Source organism: Xenia sp. Carnegie-2017, unplaced genomic scaffold (genome assembly GCF_021976095.1).
Source record: "Xenia sp. Carnegie-2017 unplaced genomic scaffold, XeniaSp_v1 HiC_scaffold_14, whole genome shotgun sequence".
Classification (NCBI taxonomy): Eukaryota; Metazoa; Cnidaria; class Anthozoa; order Malacalcyonacea; family Xeniidae; genus Xenia; species Xenia sp. Carnegie-2017.
In genome coordinates, this window is record NW_025813447.1 from 10,701,631 (window position 1) to 10,719,068 (window position 17,438).

The following is a 17,438-nucleotide window of genomic DNA, read 5'->3' on the forward strand; positions in this document are numbered from 1 at the left end:
ACAATGCAGATGTTATGCAAATGTTTGCGTGCAGGTGTTATGCAAATATGATTTGTATGATGTCTATATTTATTATTATATTGAGTGAAAAAATAATTTAGTAGCACGATTAAACAGGTTGTCAATGATAACAAAGCTTCGCAGCTCATCGAATAGCGTAATGAACAAAAATGTGCATTTATTTGTTTTATTGAAAATCCTTACATTCTAGATTTAAAACTACGAGCTCCTTCGCTATTTCTTCTTGTTATTTAATGTTGGAAAAAGGTTTTTGAACTAAGATAACCACCAATCACCGACGGTGATATCAAAGTATTTCTTGTGATCATCAATGCATTTAGGCAATTGGAGAATGCATTTTCCCCAAACCGCAGGATTGTTACTGCATGTAACATCTTCATTGTTAGGCAACCCAGTACATGTCTTATAAGACGAGGTTTGAGTCATCTTCTCACTTCCATAGTAAATCTCTGCCATGATGATATGGTCCTCCTGTGAACGCGTTACAGACTCCCAAAATCTTTTTACATGTAGGTAGATGAACCACTGGATCACGATAATGTGTCACACGAAAACTGATTGGAACGAACTTATCATGTGCTAATGCATAATCGTAGTTTCCAACACGTGGCTGACCGAATGTGTACATGTAAAGATTACTTTTAGACGTATGGCCTTCAGAAATTAAAGCAGTACTTGCTAAAGACGCCATTGCTCCACCCAAGCTATGACCAGTCACCCATACCTTATAGTTAGGATATCTGCAAAAGATAATTTGTCAAAACCCGTCGCTTATTGAACTAATTTATTCACACTTTTCTATCAATTCAACTTGAAACATGTTGCGTTATGACTTAAAAACTGCGCTGTGCCTAGAACGTCTTATAGCGACGCACATTCCAAAGAATTTAACGAATGGTGTTCTAAGTTCTAAGATCGGCTTTTGTAGTGCCTTTTTGTTTGATAGAAAGGAAAATGGATAAACTTCTATACATATTTCACATAAGAGAGGTGTCACACAAGATATCACTACGAAGCATTTCATTGCACTTACTTTGTTATTTGAGCATAAACATCACTTTTCAGTTGAGACCATATCAAATTATACACGTCGTTAAAATACTTCTGGACTTTTCCTCCAGCTGGAAATGATATCTTAGGAGTTGTGATAATTTTCAGCGCTTGTGTGATAACTTGCTGAAAATGTTCTGATCCTCGAAAGGCCACAGCTATCGCTTGCTCAGTATCTGACACCGCTACAAATCCCGAACATTTAGCATTTCCTTCACATGGTTTTGTCACCTGTTTCACAAGGTGAAAGCTTTTCACCTTTAAAAAATTGAAGTGTTTGTGATGACATGGTGCTTTAATTTAACTTTTCTATTTCACAAATTTTTTTTATTAAAAAGCATATCCCTGAAGTATGTAAGTGCTGTTAGAAGTATTAAGACGCTACACAGAGTGCTCCTATCTACCCCTATCCCACCTATCCTTTCTACGTTGTTAAGAATAACACGAATAATTTGCCATACGACTAATAAATACAAAACGCTTTTCTCAATTTGGCAATAAATTTTCTTACGCAGAAAGTCGGCAAATAATTTAGAGCATTCTGGTCAGACTTATGGTAATTTTTTCTTTTTTTTGGAGTAAATGTACTTGTAGGATTAACGTACACATGTTAATGTATTTACTATACTAGGGCAATGAAGGGTTTATTATTATCAGGAGTCCTCTTAGTTTTAAGAATAAGTACGTCGTTGTTTAATGGGTGTAGCTATCTGCTTATTTGATGGAGTCATCTTCTTTTAATGTAGTAGATCATAGACATGCATAGTCACAGTTTTAACAAAAATGTCATTGGTGAAGAATCTGATGTTAAATAGTTTTCGCTTTCACAAGTTTGAACAAGAACAAATTTAATCTACGAAAACTAAAAAAATAAGAAATTTGCATGCATAAACATGCAAATATTCCAGAAAACTACAAGCGTACTAAACAACCGTTAGTAACTACACTGTAGGTAAAAAAGTGAGTCCAGCTTTTACGTGCTGTAAAATGAATAACATTCCAGGAATTGAAGAAATTCTTCGACTTTAGTAAACGTTGCGTAAGACCTTTCGAATGTTAAGGTTTTTTGTTGCAGATACTGCAAAAACGAGTGAACACGGCTCCAATAAAAATGGCTGGTTAAAATTGCACATTTACACCACGGAGACTGGAACAGTAAGCTATGAAAATTAAATCCAAGTGGAGCTTTACAACAGTTAATAAGAAATCTAAGAAACACACTGGCGAAAGTATTATTGCAATAGTTATACCAAGGTCATGGGTTCGAATATATAGAGATATATACAATATGTGTAGTGGTGTTGAGAAAAATCACAAAACTACAGATTCATCCATCACTACAGATTCGTGATTGCTCACTCTTCAGGGGATTTAATGAATATATACAATATATACAGAGGTCATGGGTTCGAATCCCGTTGAGTCACCTGAATTTTTCAGGTTCATGAGACAATTGCTTAAATTGTCCAGCAAATTGCGAAGATCATATTTTCATTTAATAGTTGTACCATTAAGAAAATGAGAATGGGTTAACTTACAGCGTTCTTTGTAAAAAATTATGAAGTTTATGATTTACATAATGTAAATAACATGTTCATTGACCGCAACGTTTGATGAAAATTTGCATTTTTCTTTGTGGCAAAGGCTTTTAGTGGTAAAATTAGGAAGTATTTAAGTTTGACTCACCATATTCCGAGCCGTGTTCGCTCGTTTTTTACACTAACTGCAACAAAAGACTTAACATTTGAAAGTTCTTGTACCTACGTTTACAAAAGTCCTAGAATTTCTCAAATTCAAAAAATATTGTTTAGTTACAGCGCGTAAAATTTGTATTCGCTTTTTTATAAACAATGAAACTGTAAAAAGAAACGCATTTTCAATTTCAAATTGAAGAAAGCTGCAACAATGTCAATAAACTAAATCGATGTCATTGCCAAGTGTGAATGTAAAATCTGAATCGAGATGCTTGATAAGTGACACAATAAAATCATTTGCGTTGTCGTTCTTTCACACCCTACCTGAGTTGCTTTTGGTATATATTTGGAGACACTGTCCGCATAAGCCAAAGAACAAAGATAAACCATTTTATAGGCAAGAGATTTATCGTAATTTACATTAACAATTGAAGCGCAACCACTTGGAATGTCGATGTTTTGTGTTCTTGAACAAGGATTGGTAAAAACCGCTCCGTGTGCATGGCATTTTTTGTCTGTAGGACACCAGCGACACGATTTACCTGACCAACTTTTTGTTTTTGTACATGAATCACAGTCGTCCATCTCATCGCAATCTGGCCCCTTGAAATTTAACCAAGCATCGCTCAACGCAATAATGAAAATCAAAAGAAGACACGGCTTAAACATGGATAGCGCCATCCTGAAATCAATCCTTAAATTAAAGAGACTTTAGTTAACTTTACATATGAGTTTATATGCAAGTTGGCTTGGAGGAAGTAATGCTTCTCAGCTCAGTCAGGTAGTCGAATTTCTTCACGTGGTTAAGGGAGAAAACGGAAGTCTTGATCAGGTCTGGATATTGTCATGCGCAGTTGTTTGAAAATTTTGATAAAAACAACAGTTTGGTAAAAACAAAGGTTGAGAGGCTCGAGAATTTGGCGGAGGAGAACAGCTTTCTAGATTCTAAATTATAGCACCGAAATTCTTACGTTGCCGCAAAATATCACGTGATTCGCGCGCAAATGATGAATCCTGGATCAGTCGTATTCGTAGTTCAGCGCTGAAAATCACCAAACAATGTGAATTTTTTTCATTTTATTAAAAATCCTTACATGTTGGGCTCCAAACTACGAGTTAGTTCGCTATTTCTTCTTGTAATTTAATGTTAGAAAAAAATTTTCGAATTAAGATTTCCACCAACCACCGACGGTGATATCGAAGTATTTCTTGTGATCATCAATGCATTTAGGCAATTGGAGAATGCATTTTCCCCAAACCGCAGGATTGTTACTGCATGTAACATCTTCATTGTTAGGCAACCCAGTACATGTCTTATAAGACGAGGTTTGAGTCATCTTCTCACTTCCATAGTAAATCTCTCTGCCATGATGATATGGTCCTCCTGTGAGCGCGTTACAGACTCCCAAAATCTTTTTACAGGTAGGTAGATGAACCACTGGATCACGATAATGTGTCACACGAAAACTGATTGGAACGAACTTATCATGTGCTAATGCATACTTGTAGTTTCCAACACGTGGCTGACCGAATGTGTACATGTAAAGATTACTTTTAGACGTATAGCCTTCAGAACTTAAAGCAGTACTTGCTAAAGACGCTATTGCTCCACCCAAGCTATGACCAGTCACCCACACCTTATAGTTAGGATATCTGCAAAAGATATGGAGTAATAAAATAGCTTGTTAAAATCATCCGTTTCTCGAACAAAATTGATTTACACCTTTCTGTTAATGCAATTAAGTACGATGAGGTTTAACGAAAACCTGATGTGCCTTGAACGACTTTATCTGTGTGTGGACGGAGAGTGTTCTAAGTTCTGAGACTGGCTTTTTTTCTAGTGCCTTTATTTTATTGAATTTTTGCTAGACCGACTTTATCAGGTCTTGGGCCGACTTCTTAAACAAATTTCTCAAAAGAGGGTTGTCAGAACAACACTAACCCCCTCCCCCTCCCACCACCACCACACACACGCACATCAAATAAGCGCCCAGAGTTTCATTGAGAGTATGCAAAGTTCAACAGTTAAGTTCAGTAAAGTATATTATGACTATCACTACGAAGTATTTCATTGCACTTACTTTGTTATTTGAGCATAAACATCACTTTTCAGTTGAGACCATATCAAATTATACACGTCGTTAAAATACTTTTGCACTTTGCCTCCAGCTGGAAATGATATCTTAGGAGTTGTGAGAATTTTCAGCGCTTGTATGATAACTTGCTGTAAATGTTCTGATCCACGAAATGCCACTGCTATCGCTCGCTCAGTATGTGACACCGCTACAAATCCCGAACATTTTGCATTCCCTTGACATGGTTTTGTCACCTGTCTTACAAGGCGAAAGCTTCTCACCTTCAAAAATTGAAGTTTTTATGATGGCATGGTGCTTTAATTTAAATGTCTTGTACCACAAAAAGCTTTTTTATTAAAAAGTCTATTAAACATTTAAAATAGACGACAAAATTTTTTATGATAAACATGTTTCGACCTTCAGAGTGAGGTTAAGTATTTACAATGCGGAATTTATAATAGGATATAAGATACGTCTTGATTAATAAAGGGATAACGTTTGATAAAATATTAGTTATATTAACATGGTAATTAAGTGAGTGTGATAGAGATAAATTAGAATAGTTTTAATTGGAATATGGTGTTGAATGTTGAATTTGTTTGTTGAAATTTGGTTTGTTTGCGAGAGTGAAGAGCTTCTTTAAGTTTGGGAGTAAATTGAGTGTTGGTGGTGTCTAAGATGGTGAAACATAAGCGTGTACTTGTATTTGCAGTTAGAATTTTTTGATAGGTATTTGTGGATGTGTGAGTTTCTAGTTATGTGTTCTTTAGTACTGTTATTATAATAGACGCTGCACAGAGTGCTCCTACCTGCCTCTCCCCCACCTGTGCCATCTTCGAATTATAATGTTAGCTTGATCGAAAACACTAGTATACATAGATGTGAGTGCAAATGGTGTGCGTACCATATTATACTTAAATTAACGCTGATACTTTGCTCCATGAGTAATAAATTCAAAACACTTGTCTCGATTTGGCATTAAAATGTTCTTACACAGAAAATGGACAAATAATATTACACTTATCATCAATGCCAATGTTAATGATTTCACTTAAATGCCCAGACTACATATATATATTTGGATTAAGATATACAAATTTTTGGCCTTCGAACCTTTAAGTAGCTTTTTGCTGTAATTATGTTTAGTGGTGTTGTCTAACCTTTAGAATCAACCTACGTCAACAAGTATCTAGATTTACAGGACTACGGCAGTGTATGGTTACATACTTCCTGGAGTCATCTTACTTTTAGGATTAATGTAGGTAAACAGGTATTATGCAGTTATAAAGTTCCTTACTTCCTGGAGTCATCTTACTTTTAGGATTGACGTAGGTAAACAGGTATTATGCAGTTATAAAGTTACTTCCTGGAGTCATCTTACTTTTAGGATTGACGTAGGTAAACAGGTATATGCTGTTATAAAGTTACTTACTTCCTGGAGTCATCTTACTTTTAGGATTAATGTAGGTAAACGGTGTACTTAGTAAAACGTGAGAATTGTCAAACATGGTCTTTTATTTCACAATAATATTTCGATATCATTGTTCATGAATGCTAGAGGTGGAGGTGTCTTAGAATTATCAGTTTTATAAAAATATCATGGACTAGTTTTCGTTTTCACAAGGTTAAATAAAACCAGTTTCAAACTTTGCATGCAAAAACAAGTGAATTTGGCACGCCACAGTTTCATACAGTATTGTTAAGTTACACCATTTAAAAGTTGGCTTTGTAAATACACGTTGTTTTGTAAAAAATGTGAAATCTGAATCAAGATGCTTGATAAGTGGCACAATGAAATCATTTGCGTTGTCGTTCTTTCACACCCTACCTGAGTTGCTTTTGGTATATATTTGGAGACACTGTCCGCATAAGCCAAGGCACAAAGATAAACCATTTTATAGGCAAGAGATTTATCGTAATTTACATTAACAATTGAAGCGCAACCACTTGGAATGTCGATGTTTTGTGTTCTTGAACAAGGATTGGTAAAAACCGCTCCGTGTGCATGGCATTTTTTGTCTGTAGGACACCAGCGACACGATTTACCTGACCAACTTTTTGTTTTTGTACATGAAACACAATTGCGCTTCCTGGCGCATTTTTGAGGTACTAACCAAGCATCGCTTAACGCAAAAACAAAAAACACAAGAAGACACGGCTTAAGCAGCGACAACGCCATCATTAAATCAATATTTCATTAGGGTTTCCTATCATTGGTTTATATGCGAATTAGTGAGGAGGAAGTCTGAAACGCGTCTCAGCTCAGGGAGTCAAATTTCTTTCCGTGGTTGACGATCAATACATCAAGAAAACGGAAGTCTGTCTACAGTGGTTTGAAACTTTGGATAAATACACAGCTTAGAAAGGAAAACGTGATAGAGTGTTAAAGTAAAACAATCAAAAACTTTATAAAGTTTAGAAATACAGAAAAGAGTCGAGGCTCAAAGAATTCCTTGCAGGATACTATTCTAAATATAGCGATTGTTAAAAAGCTCTTTTGAAATCGTTGTTCCTTGTTTTCGAAGTGTCAACCTTTGATATTATCGCATAACCATTTTTTTCTGCTTATGAAAAATGTGAGATCAAAGTGTTTCGTGAAACATCTGTCGTGTTAACTAAGCTGGATTGCTTTGCTCTTGTTGCTCTCTCTATATATAACTGTGTTTGGAAATCTTATTGAGTTTTTTTTTGGAATCAAAGTTGTTAATCTACAGTCATTGTTGGGGTAACAAATTTTTCCTTGAATTTGTTCTCTCAAAAAGTAGTGCCAAATGATTGTTTTTTTTACATTCATGAATACAATAACTTTATTACATCTAACTGTTTACATTATACAACTCTCACGATACATCATATTTTTCATTTGAAAAATATCATGTATCGTTTCTCTCTGTCAGATCTATTTTAGTTATGTTAGAAGAAAGATGAGTGTTCAGTCCACACGATTCAGGAAAATTCCATTTTTGAGTAGTTATAGTTGTGACGTGACTTATGATAGTACAACACCATAATCACAATAACAACCAGTAACACTCCTGCTACAGATAACAATACAATGGCGACAACTGATGGTTGCGATGTTGATTTATGAAATTGATTCTGTCCGAGTACTGTATATTTTGTCACCCTCTGTAACTCGAGTACAAAATCCACTCTGCTAGCATACTTCGCACCGACCTTAACGCTTTTTGAAACTTTCCCACGACCCCCAGGGAGCGACGCTTCAACCTTGTAAGTTCCTGGATTTAACAAACGCCAGTAATCACCGTGGTCAGTTACTTTTATTATCTTACGTCCGTCTTTGACTTCTATTAATGCGCCTTTAATCAGATTACCGTTGAGGTCCCTTACTGTACCATATATTCCCGAATGTACCTAAATGCAAACTCGAACGTATAAGTGTAAATTTTCTGACTAAAGCTCTCGAAATGCTATCGGTTAAAAGCGATGCCTTTTGAAAATCAGAAATTGTTGACATCCCAATGAATAATTATTTTTACACGTGTTTCATACCTTATTTATTAACGCTAGTAAAGCTTTCTTGTTGTCCATCCAGTATTTTTCGAGCTCTCTGGCGTATGGGAACTTACAACAACTCAACTCCAGCGTGATTTCAAAACAGTTACTGTTAAAGTAGTTGTAGTCCTGCATTCCTCCTTCAACACTGTACCATTGTGCGCCATTCGTGATACCTGATGATCACAAGAATTAGCATCGTATTGACGAATGGTTTTTAGTTAACACTCTTTAAAAATATTGAAATCTGTGAGTTTGGGATGGTTGAAACTCGACAGAATAGTTTTCTAAGACTTTCGGACCGTGAACCTGGGCATAGGCGGTGCTAGATTGTTAATTGGGGGACGTGTATTCTTATGTTCAGTTGTGACCAAGTGATTCTTTTGCAACCCATTTCACTTTCAAGAGAAATCAGTTGGTCACAACTGAATATATAAAAATACATCACCACGATTAACGTTCTAGTTACATCTCTCAACCTGGGACATCTTTCGAAAAAGCTCATTTTAAATTGATGCTATGATAATAACCAGAAGCGTCTTCACAAATTACCCCTTAATTTAATCAATAATGTCACAATGTTTAATCACTAATTCTTAATCAATAATTTTATCAATAATTGTGCCAATAGTTTCATGTGTTATTTTATCAAAATTGTAACCCATAATTATTAAAATCGAAAGATTTATTCCCGTTTTACCAAATTGGACAAACCATTAGTAGCAGCAACACTTACCAAGCTTAAATTTTTCATCCGGGTAACCAGCGCAAGGCCGCCCGAAATGCATTGTGGCGTGGTTCATGGAGTAAGTCAACGCAATTTCCTTAAAGACATCATTATCAGGTGTGCTACTGTCATGTGACTTAAGAGGATAGTCATCAAGAGGATAATTAGCTACCACTGATCCTCCGTGAAGGTTCGCTGATAGTACGAATGGATTGGATCGAATCCATTTCATGAGTAACTTTGTCTCAGTTTCCGGTGGGTCCTTCGTCTTTCGGTAGTGATCTGGGAAGTTTCTAAATACGTAAGCCAAAAATAATTAGCTTCTTTCATGGAATATTGAGATCATAGTATCATTGCTGTAGCCATTGTGGTAGAGGGATACTCCGCTGGCTAGCCATTGTGGTAGAGGGATACTCCGCTGGCTAGCTATTTTCAATGTTAATACATGTAAATTCATTTGGGATGTGTTCGTTGGCATGCTGTTATTACATAAGATTTCACCACAAACCTGTTTAAATCAATATTATCTGCATTTCTTCTACCAGTGATACCCGTGCAATCACCTTCGTAAGACATTTCATAACCATCCGGATTCATGGATGGCAGTATATGCATTCGTGTACTATTAACTAGCTTGGTTAACATTGGATCTATTCCGTAATTATCACATAACAATGCAATGAGATGTAGTAATAATTCTCTACCAACAACCTCGTTACCATGCATGTTACCAACGTATTTGAATTCTGGTTCTGTCAACTCGTGTTTTCCAGGATTATCAGAAATTTCAAAAACCCAAAGTTCCCGACCTTCTACCGATCTTCCTATGCTGTGAAGTCTTGAGATGTTCGCACAAGATTTGGAATAGTTTTTCAAGACTTTTGTCATTTCTTCATAATTGTGATGTATAAATTTCACCGAAGCATTGATATACGTTGTAGTTATAAGTCCAAAGACGAACAGAGCTTTAAGGATTTTGTTCATGATTCTTGCTCTTGCCTTGAAGGAAATAAAATAGGAGCGATGGCAGAATACCCGTCCACTCATACACGGATAATATAAACTTGATCACGAAAACCAAGTAGACGGGTATATTTACTTGGAAAACCGTCTGTATAAACTAATATATTTCATAATCATTTTATGTACATTGTCGTATTTATTTCAGTGTTCATTTCATATGAATATGTGTAGCATACACGATGAGCTAAAGCATTCATCTAGTCCACACAACACTTACCTTTGCCGTCAATAAATAAGCACTCAGAGACGATTTTAATATTGTTTAATTCCCTCTAATGTCGACCAGTCATAAAGATTATGTATCGTCCATTACAGTGACTGTTTCACAAAACTAATTGTAAAAAATAAACGTTTACTTGACAAACGAAATGAATTTGTATTTTGAAGCAACTCAAAAGCAATATTATGAATGTGTAATATTATAAATCAGCGATGCATCGTCATCATTCACGAGCTTATCAAATTTCAAAGTTGATTTGATCAAATAACACGTACACCAAACCGAGCAGATTTTAAGCAAGTCAAATCTTCCATGTTAGAGTCTTCACACTTATCACACTTTCAAACGGTGGATTTTCGATACTTCCGTGCACAAAAGGTTCAATCTCTTATGGAAATTAAATATTTATTCATACAAACCGAGAAACAATTGATTGCCTTCGAGTACAGTTTCCTAGCTCGCGCGATATGTTATAATTTGCCCTTTTTACAGTACAAATCTTTCGTTCGAAGCATCGACAAGATAACTGCAAATTATTGAAAACATCTGGTTTGTATTAGCATATTCTATAATATGAAAACATAAATAATACATGTATTTCATCATTGTATGTGGGCGAGTTGAGCGTAAATTTTATCATACAACAAAGTGCCAGATAAAATACAGATGGTTTCTTCAACTTCAAAGGTAATCATTGTGGAATTGAATTCAATAAACATAATGATAAAATAATGAGAAGTATTTAACGTCTGCGACATGAAACTTGTACGTCTAAAGAACTTTTGATAGAACTTCGTAGTTTATAAATTTGTCTAATAACCTAACACAACCGAATCTAAATCCTCTTGTCTACTCTAATCCGAGGCTTCTTCGTCAGTCAGTGTTGGAAAGAATGCGAATGATTTGTTTGAACTCAGGAGTATTGCTAGAAGAATTATTTATGAAGGACAAGACTCTTTGTTAGTTATGGGTATTCGTCGAATTTCAACACCCACTCTCCACATTCTACTCTAACGTACATGTTTTTGCTACCCCCCCTTCTCCTTCATACTCTAACGTACATGTTTTTGTTATCCCCCCCCCTCCCCCTTTCCATTTCATACCCAAATGTACTTCGCTATATCAAATTTACACATCTTGTTTTATAAGAAAACAATGTTCCATTGAGGCTGAGTTTATTGATTGCTGTTATTTTAGCTAGTTTAGGTAAAAAAAAAACAATTGACATGAATAATCTATGTACAAATAATTTGTGGGCTCGGGAAAAATTAGATTCCAAAATGTCATCGTACGAAACAACAGCTCAGCAACCCTCAACACTTTCTTCTGTACCACCCTCCCACCCTTTTTTGCACACGTAAATAAATGGACAACCCCTAACTTCGTGCCTGCGAAGAGGCATAAGTCACAAATAAGGTTTTGAGTTAACTACAATTTTCGCGTTTGACTCGTTACATCTTGTTGTCAAAGCACAACAGCTATTCTCTTATTTTGCCTATATCACATAAATATTTCATAATTAAATAAATAGTACTTTATGTGAGATAATGTATCCCGTTTCTAGACTATTTCTATACACGGTCCTCTGCTTGTACGCCTTTCGGCAACGTGTCGACGGTGTATTCGCCTACAGATAAAATAAAGACACGTGACGTTTTCAAGACCAGAATGCGTTCTTGGAAAAAACTTTCATTCTCATTATTTTACGTCAAGAGTCAAGAGAATATAATCTTTCTTACCTCTTTTATCTGATTTACAAATGGAATTTCGTATTTGAGACAAAAAATCAAATTTCCATAATAGACAAACGAATATAAAACTAGCAACAACAATTCCCAAGTAATGCCAAGACAAATACAATCTTTGAGATTCCTTTCTCTTTACCTGTAGCGATATACAAAACGAGAAAGTACATGAGATGTGCTCATGTGAGACTCCATTATTGTTAAGTGACAGTCACGTAGTCAGAACGAAAATGGGGGGGGGGTATTTATTTTATAATCAGTGAAAAACAATGGATTTCAAAGAATTTAATATGACATATCATACATGTATGAATATCCCCCTCCTCCTTAAGCCTAATAATTGTACAGTACAAAATCCACATAGTAAAAATATTTTTTGGAGATTACATGCACTGTTGAGCATCGACACTTCGAAGTAATCTACGAACTTGGTCCCTGACATCACATGCAAATACAAATGATAAACATGATTTTGTACCTCGTGGTTTTTGGGCACTAAACAACTACATCCTAATTATAGTTTAATACCTCGTGCTTTTTGGAAACCAGACACAGGATTTCTTGCTTTACAGCGACATGTAGTTTCATCAATCTCTCTACCTGTCCGTAAACATCTTTGAATGGTGCGTGGTGAGCATTCGCAAGCACATTTTCAGCACTCCACGACTAAACACGATTTTCACAAAACAACAACATCAACAAAATCACGGGAATCACTGCCAATTCATTTATGCATGAAACTAAAATCTTGAAGATCATCAAGGTGTTTATTGTGTATGGTTATGGGTGGTACTTCAGTCTGCTTTGTTCAAAACTTACCTTTCCTTCTTCGCTGCATCGAAATGCCTGACTCTCTTCATTATTGCATTGACATTTGCAAGTGGAAGGGCTCCATCTATAACATCAAAACAATTTATTCTTCGAAATGCACAAGAAATTACATGACTTGATTAAAAACATGATCGAATTTAGAGACAAGACAAATTGCACTTAATTGGTGAATTCCCTCAATCCACAAATCCCAATTATTAAAACTTACTTAAATCGAGTTGGACATGGTTCGGGCGGACCATTCGGAAACTTGCAATCGCACGTGCATTCCCTCGAATTCCATTCTTCCAAAACCAGATTGCACATGCTTTTATTGTTTGCGCACTGAGGTGCACATGAAGTATGGTTTTTTTCAACGATAGTTTTACGTTGGTCTGTGTCCAGGTTCCGCAGCTGAATGCTAACGTCACAGATTTTACTAGCTGCACAGATCTTGAAGCTAGGAGATTGGTAATTAACGGAGCCACCACATCTGTACAGTGTCACATAATAAGGAATATGGCGATACGAGGGATGATCTATGGATATAAGTGTTGGCTTTGGACCACAGAACTCGTTGTCTCCATATGTCAGATCCCTTGTTGACCCTAGCAAATGTATTACGTTCGAGTTCAGTTAATTAAACACACACCACACACCGGATAAAATTTATAACACTCCAAGAATCAAAAATAAAAACTAACAATGGTGCAAAAATATTCAACAAATTTGTGAGGATTTTGTCGTAATTTGTCTCCTTTAAAAAATAAGCATTTTTTGAAGTTTATGGAAAAGAATATTTCTCAATATCTGCTATTTATTTTTGAAGAACATTTATTCGTTCATATGAAATATGCTGGGATTGTTTGAATGTAATTCGAACATCTTCTCTTATCCTATTTTAGCCAATCAACAGCGTAGTTTGTCTCCACCCTGGTATTTGCGTCACAGATATTGGAATTCTTTCTTGAACATGGATTGGTAAAAACCGCTCCGTATGCATGGCATTTTTTGTTTGTAGGACACCAGCGACACGATTTACCTGACCAACTTTTTGTTTTTGTACATGAAACACAATTGCGCTTCCTGGCGCATTTTCGAGATACTAACCAAGCATCACTTAACGCAAAAACAAAAAACACAAGAAGACACGGCTTAAGCAGCGACAACGCCATCATTAAATCAATACTTAACGTAATATTTCATTGGGGTTTCCTATCATTGGTTTATATGCGAATTAGTGAGGAGGAAGTCTGAAACTACAGGGAGTCAAATTTCTTTCCGTGTTTGACGATCGATTCTTCAAGAAAACGGAAGTCTGTCTACAGTGGTTTGAAACTTTGGATAAATACACAGCTTAGAAAGGAAAACATGATAGAGTGTTAAAGTAAAACAATCAAAAACTTTAGAAGGTTTAGAAATACTAAAAAAAGTCGAGGCTCAAAGAATTCCTTGCAGGATACTATTCTAAACATAGCGATTGTTAAAAAGTTCTTTTGAAATCGTTTTTCCTTGTTTTCGAAGTGTCAACCATTGATATTCTCGCATAACCATTTTTTTCTGCTTATGAAAAATGTGAGATCAAAGTGTTTCGTGAAACATCTGTCGTGTTAACTAAGCTGGATTGCTTTGCTCTTGTTGCTCTCTCTATATAACTGTTTTTGGAAATCTTATCGAGTTTTTTTTGGAATCAAAGTTGTTAATCTACAGTCATTGTTGGGGTAACAAATTTTTCCTTGAACTTGTTCTCTCAAAAAGTAATGCAAAATGATAGTTTTTGTTACATTCAAGAATACAATAACTTTATTACATCTAACTGTTTACATTATACAACTCTCACGATACATCATATTTTTCATTTGAAAAATATCATGTATCGTTTCTCTCTGTCAGATCTATTTTAGTTATGTTAGAAGAAAGATGAGTGTTCAGTCCACACGATTCAGGAAAATCCATTTTTGAGTAGTTATAGTTGTGACGTGACTTATGATAGTACAACACCATAATCACAATAACAACCAGTAACACTCCTGCTACAGATAAAAATACAATGGCGACAACTGATGGTTGCGATGTTGATTTATGAAATTGATTCTGTCCGAGTACTGTATATTTTGTCACCCTCTGTAACTCGAGTACAAAATCCACTCTGCTAGAAGACTTTGCACCGACCTTAACGCTTTTTGAAACTTTCCCACGACCCCCAGGGAGCGACGCTTCAACCTTGTAAGTTCCTGGATTTAACAAACGCCAGTAATCACCGTGGTCAGTTACTTTTATTATCTTACGTCCGTCTTTGACTTCTATTAATGCGCCTTTAATCAGATTACCGTTGAGGTCCCTTACTGTACCATATATTCCCGAATGTACCTAAATGCAAACTCGAACGTATAAGTGTAAATTTTCTGACTAAAGCTCTCGAAATGCTATCGGTTAAAAGCGATGCCTTTTGAAAATCAGAAATTGTTGACATCCCAATGAATAATTATTTTTACACGTGTTTCATACCTTATTTATTAACGCTAGTAAAGCTTTCTTGTTGTCCATCCAGTATTTTTCGAGCTCTCTGGCGTATGGGAACTTACAGCAACTCAACTCCAGCGTGATTTCAAAACAGTTACTGTTAAAGTAGTTGTAGTCCTGCATTCCTCCTTCAACACTATACCATTGTGCGCCATTCGTGATACCTGATGATCACAAGAATTAGCATCGTATTGACGAATGGTTTTTAGTTAACACTTTAAAAAGATTGAACTCTGTGAGTTTGGGATGGTTGAAACTCGACAGAATAGTTTTCTAAGACTTTCGGACCGTGAGCCTGGGCAGAGGTGGTGCTAGATTGTTAATTGGGGGACGTGTATTCTTATGTTCAGTTGTGACGAACTGATTCTTTTGCAACCCATTTCACTTTCAAGAGAAATCAATTGGTCACAACTGAATATATAAAAATACATCACCACGATTAACGTTCAAGTTACATCTCTCAACCTGGGGCATCTTTCGAAAAAGCTCATTTAGAATTAATGCTATGATAATAACCTGAAGCGTCTTCACAAATTATCCCAAAGTTTAATCAATAATGTTAAAATGGTTTAATCACTAATTTTATCAAAAGTTCTATCTGTAATTTAATCACTAATTTTGTCAATAGTTTTATCAATAATTGTGCCAATAGTTTCAGGAATTATTTTATCAATATTGCAACCAATAATTATCAAAATCGAGAGATTTATTCACGTTTCACCAAATTGGACATACCATAAGTAGCAGCAACACTTACCAAGCTTAAACTTTTCATCCGGGTAACCAGCGCAGGGACGCCCGAGATGCATTGTGGCGTGGTTCATGGAGTAAGTCAACGCAATTTCTTTAAAGACGTCATTATCAGGTGTGCTACTGTCACGTGAATAAGGAGGATAGTCATCAAGAGGATAATTAGCTACCACTGATCCTCCGTGAAGGTTCGCTGATAGTACGAATGGATTGGATCGAATCCATTTCATGAGTAACTTTGTCTCAGTTTCCGGTGGGTCCTTCGTCTTTCGGTAGCGATCTGGGAAGTTTCTAAATACGTAAACCAAATATAATTAGCTTCTTTCATGGAATATTGAGATCATAGTATCATTGCTGTAGCCATTGTGGTAGATGGATGCTCCGCTGGCTAGCCATTGTGGTAGAGGGATACTCCGCTGGCTAGCTATTGTGGTAGAGGGATACTCCGCTGGCTAGCCATTGTGGTAGAGGGATACTCCGCTGGCTAGCTATTTTCAATGTTAATACATGTAAATTCATTTGGGATGTGTTCGTTGGCATGCTGTTATTACATAAGATTTCACCACAAACCTGTTTAAATCAATATTATCTGCATTTCTTCTACCAGTGATACCCGTGCAATCACCTTCGTAAGACATTTCATAACCATCCGGATTCATGGATGGCAGTATATGCATTCGTGTACTATTAACTAGCTTGGTTAACATTGGATCTATTCCGTAATTATCACATAACAATGCAATGAGATGTAGTAATAATTCTCTACCAACAACCTCGTTACCATGCATGTTACCAACGTATTTGAATTCTGGTTCTGTCAACTCGTGTTTTCCAGGATTATCAGAAATTTCAAAAACCCAAAGTTCCCGACCTTCTACCGATCTTCCTATGCTGTGAAGTCTTGAGATGTTCGCACAAGATTTGGAATAGTTTTTCAAGACTTTTGTCATTTCTTCATAATTGTGATGTATAAATTTCACCGAAGCATTGATATACGTTGTAGTTATAAGTCCAAAGACGAACAGAGCTTTAAGGATTTTGTTCATGATTCTTGCTCTTGCCTTGAAGGAAATAAAATAGGAGCGATGGCAGAATACCCGTCCACTCATACACGGATAATATAAACTTGATCACGAAAACCAAGTAGACGGGTATATTTACTTGGAAAACCGTCTGTATAAACTAATATATTTCATAATCATTTTATGTACATTGTCGTATTTATTTCAGTGTTCATTTCATATGAATATGTGTAGCATACACGATGAGCTAAAGCATTCATGT

General features: G+C 35.9%; 2 protein-coding genes across 5 annotated transcripts; both read right to left on the bottom strand.

Moving 5' to 3' along the window:
• Positions 1-161: 161 nt before the first annotated feature.
• On the bottom strand, positions 162-7,038 carry LOC124435550 (lipase ZK262.3-like). Of its 4 annotated transcripts, none has more exons than XM_046985538.1 (4): positions 6,911-7,038; positions 3,090-3,331; positions 1,055-1,329; positions 162-761 (listed from the first exon to the last, which is right to left on the bottom strand). In XM_046985538.1, the coding sequence occupies exons 1-4, from the start codon at positions 7,020-7,022 to the stop codon at positions 452-454; spliced, it is 939 nt and encodes a 312-aa protein (XP_046841494.1). In that variant the 5' UTR covers positions 7,023-7,038; the 3' UTR covers positions 162-451. The 4 variants fall into 4 exon arrangements, with proteins under 4 accessions (XP_046841494.1, XP_046841495.1, XP_046841493.1 ...); XM_046985539.1 differs by having other exon boundaries at positions 3,090-3,312; positions 6,892-7,038; XM_046985537.1 differs by lacking the exon at positions 6,911-7,038 and having other exon boundaries at positions 3,090-3,583.
• Positions 7,039-7,618: 580 nt separating this feature from the next.
• On the bottom strand, positions 7,619-17,438 carry LOC124435258. Its single transcript, XM_046985196.1, has 13 exons — positions 16,725-17,438; positions 16,162-16,445; positions 15,390-15,568; positions 14,753-15,251; positions 13,111-13,489; positions 12,891-12,966; positions 12,600-12,737; positions 12,066-12,210; positions 11,904-11,953; positions 9,592-10,082; positions 9,093-9,376; positions 8,354-8,532; positions 7,619-8,215 (listed from the first exon to the last, which is right to left on the bottom strand). Exons 1-13 carry the CDS (start codon positions 17,261-17,263, stop codon positions 7,787-7,789), a joined length of 3,672 nt encoding a protein of 1,223 aa, XP_046841152.1. The 5' UTR covers positions 17,264-17,438; the 3' UTR covers positions 7,619-7,786.

Coding starts and splice junctions, on each gene's coding strand:
- LOC124435550 (XM_046985536.1), bottom strand. CDS start 7,022: ATGATGGCGTTGTCGCTGCTTAAGCCGTGTCTTCTTGTGTTTTTTGTT. Junction 5,122..6,668: donor ATATACCAAAAGCAACTCAG/GTAGGGTGTGAA, acceptor CAATTTTTGAAG/GTGAGAAGCTTTCGCCTTGT. Junction 4,419..4,846: donor GTTTATGCTCAAATAACAAA/GTAAGTGCAATG, acceptor TATCTTTTGCAG/ATATCCTAACTATAAGGTGT.
- LOC124435258 (XM_046985196.1), bottom strand. CDS start 17,263: ATGAGTGGACGGGTATTCTGCCATCGCTCCTATTTTATTTCCTTCAAG. Junction 15,252..15,389: donor TACTAGCGTTAATAAATAAG/GTATGAAACACG, acceptor GTTTGCATTTAG/GTACATTCGGGAATATATGG. Junction 8,533..9,092: donor GGATGAAAAATTTAAGCTTG/GTAAGTGTTGCT, acceptor TGTGATCATCAG/GTATCACGAATGGCGCACAA.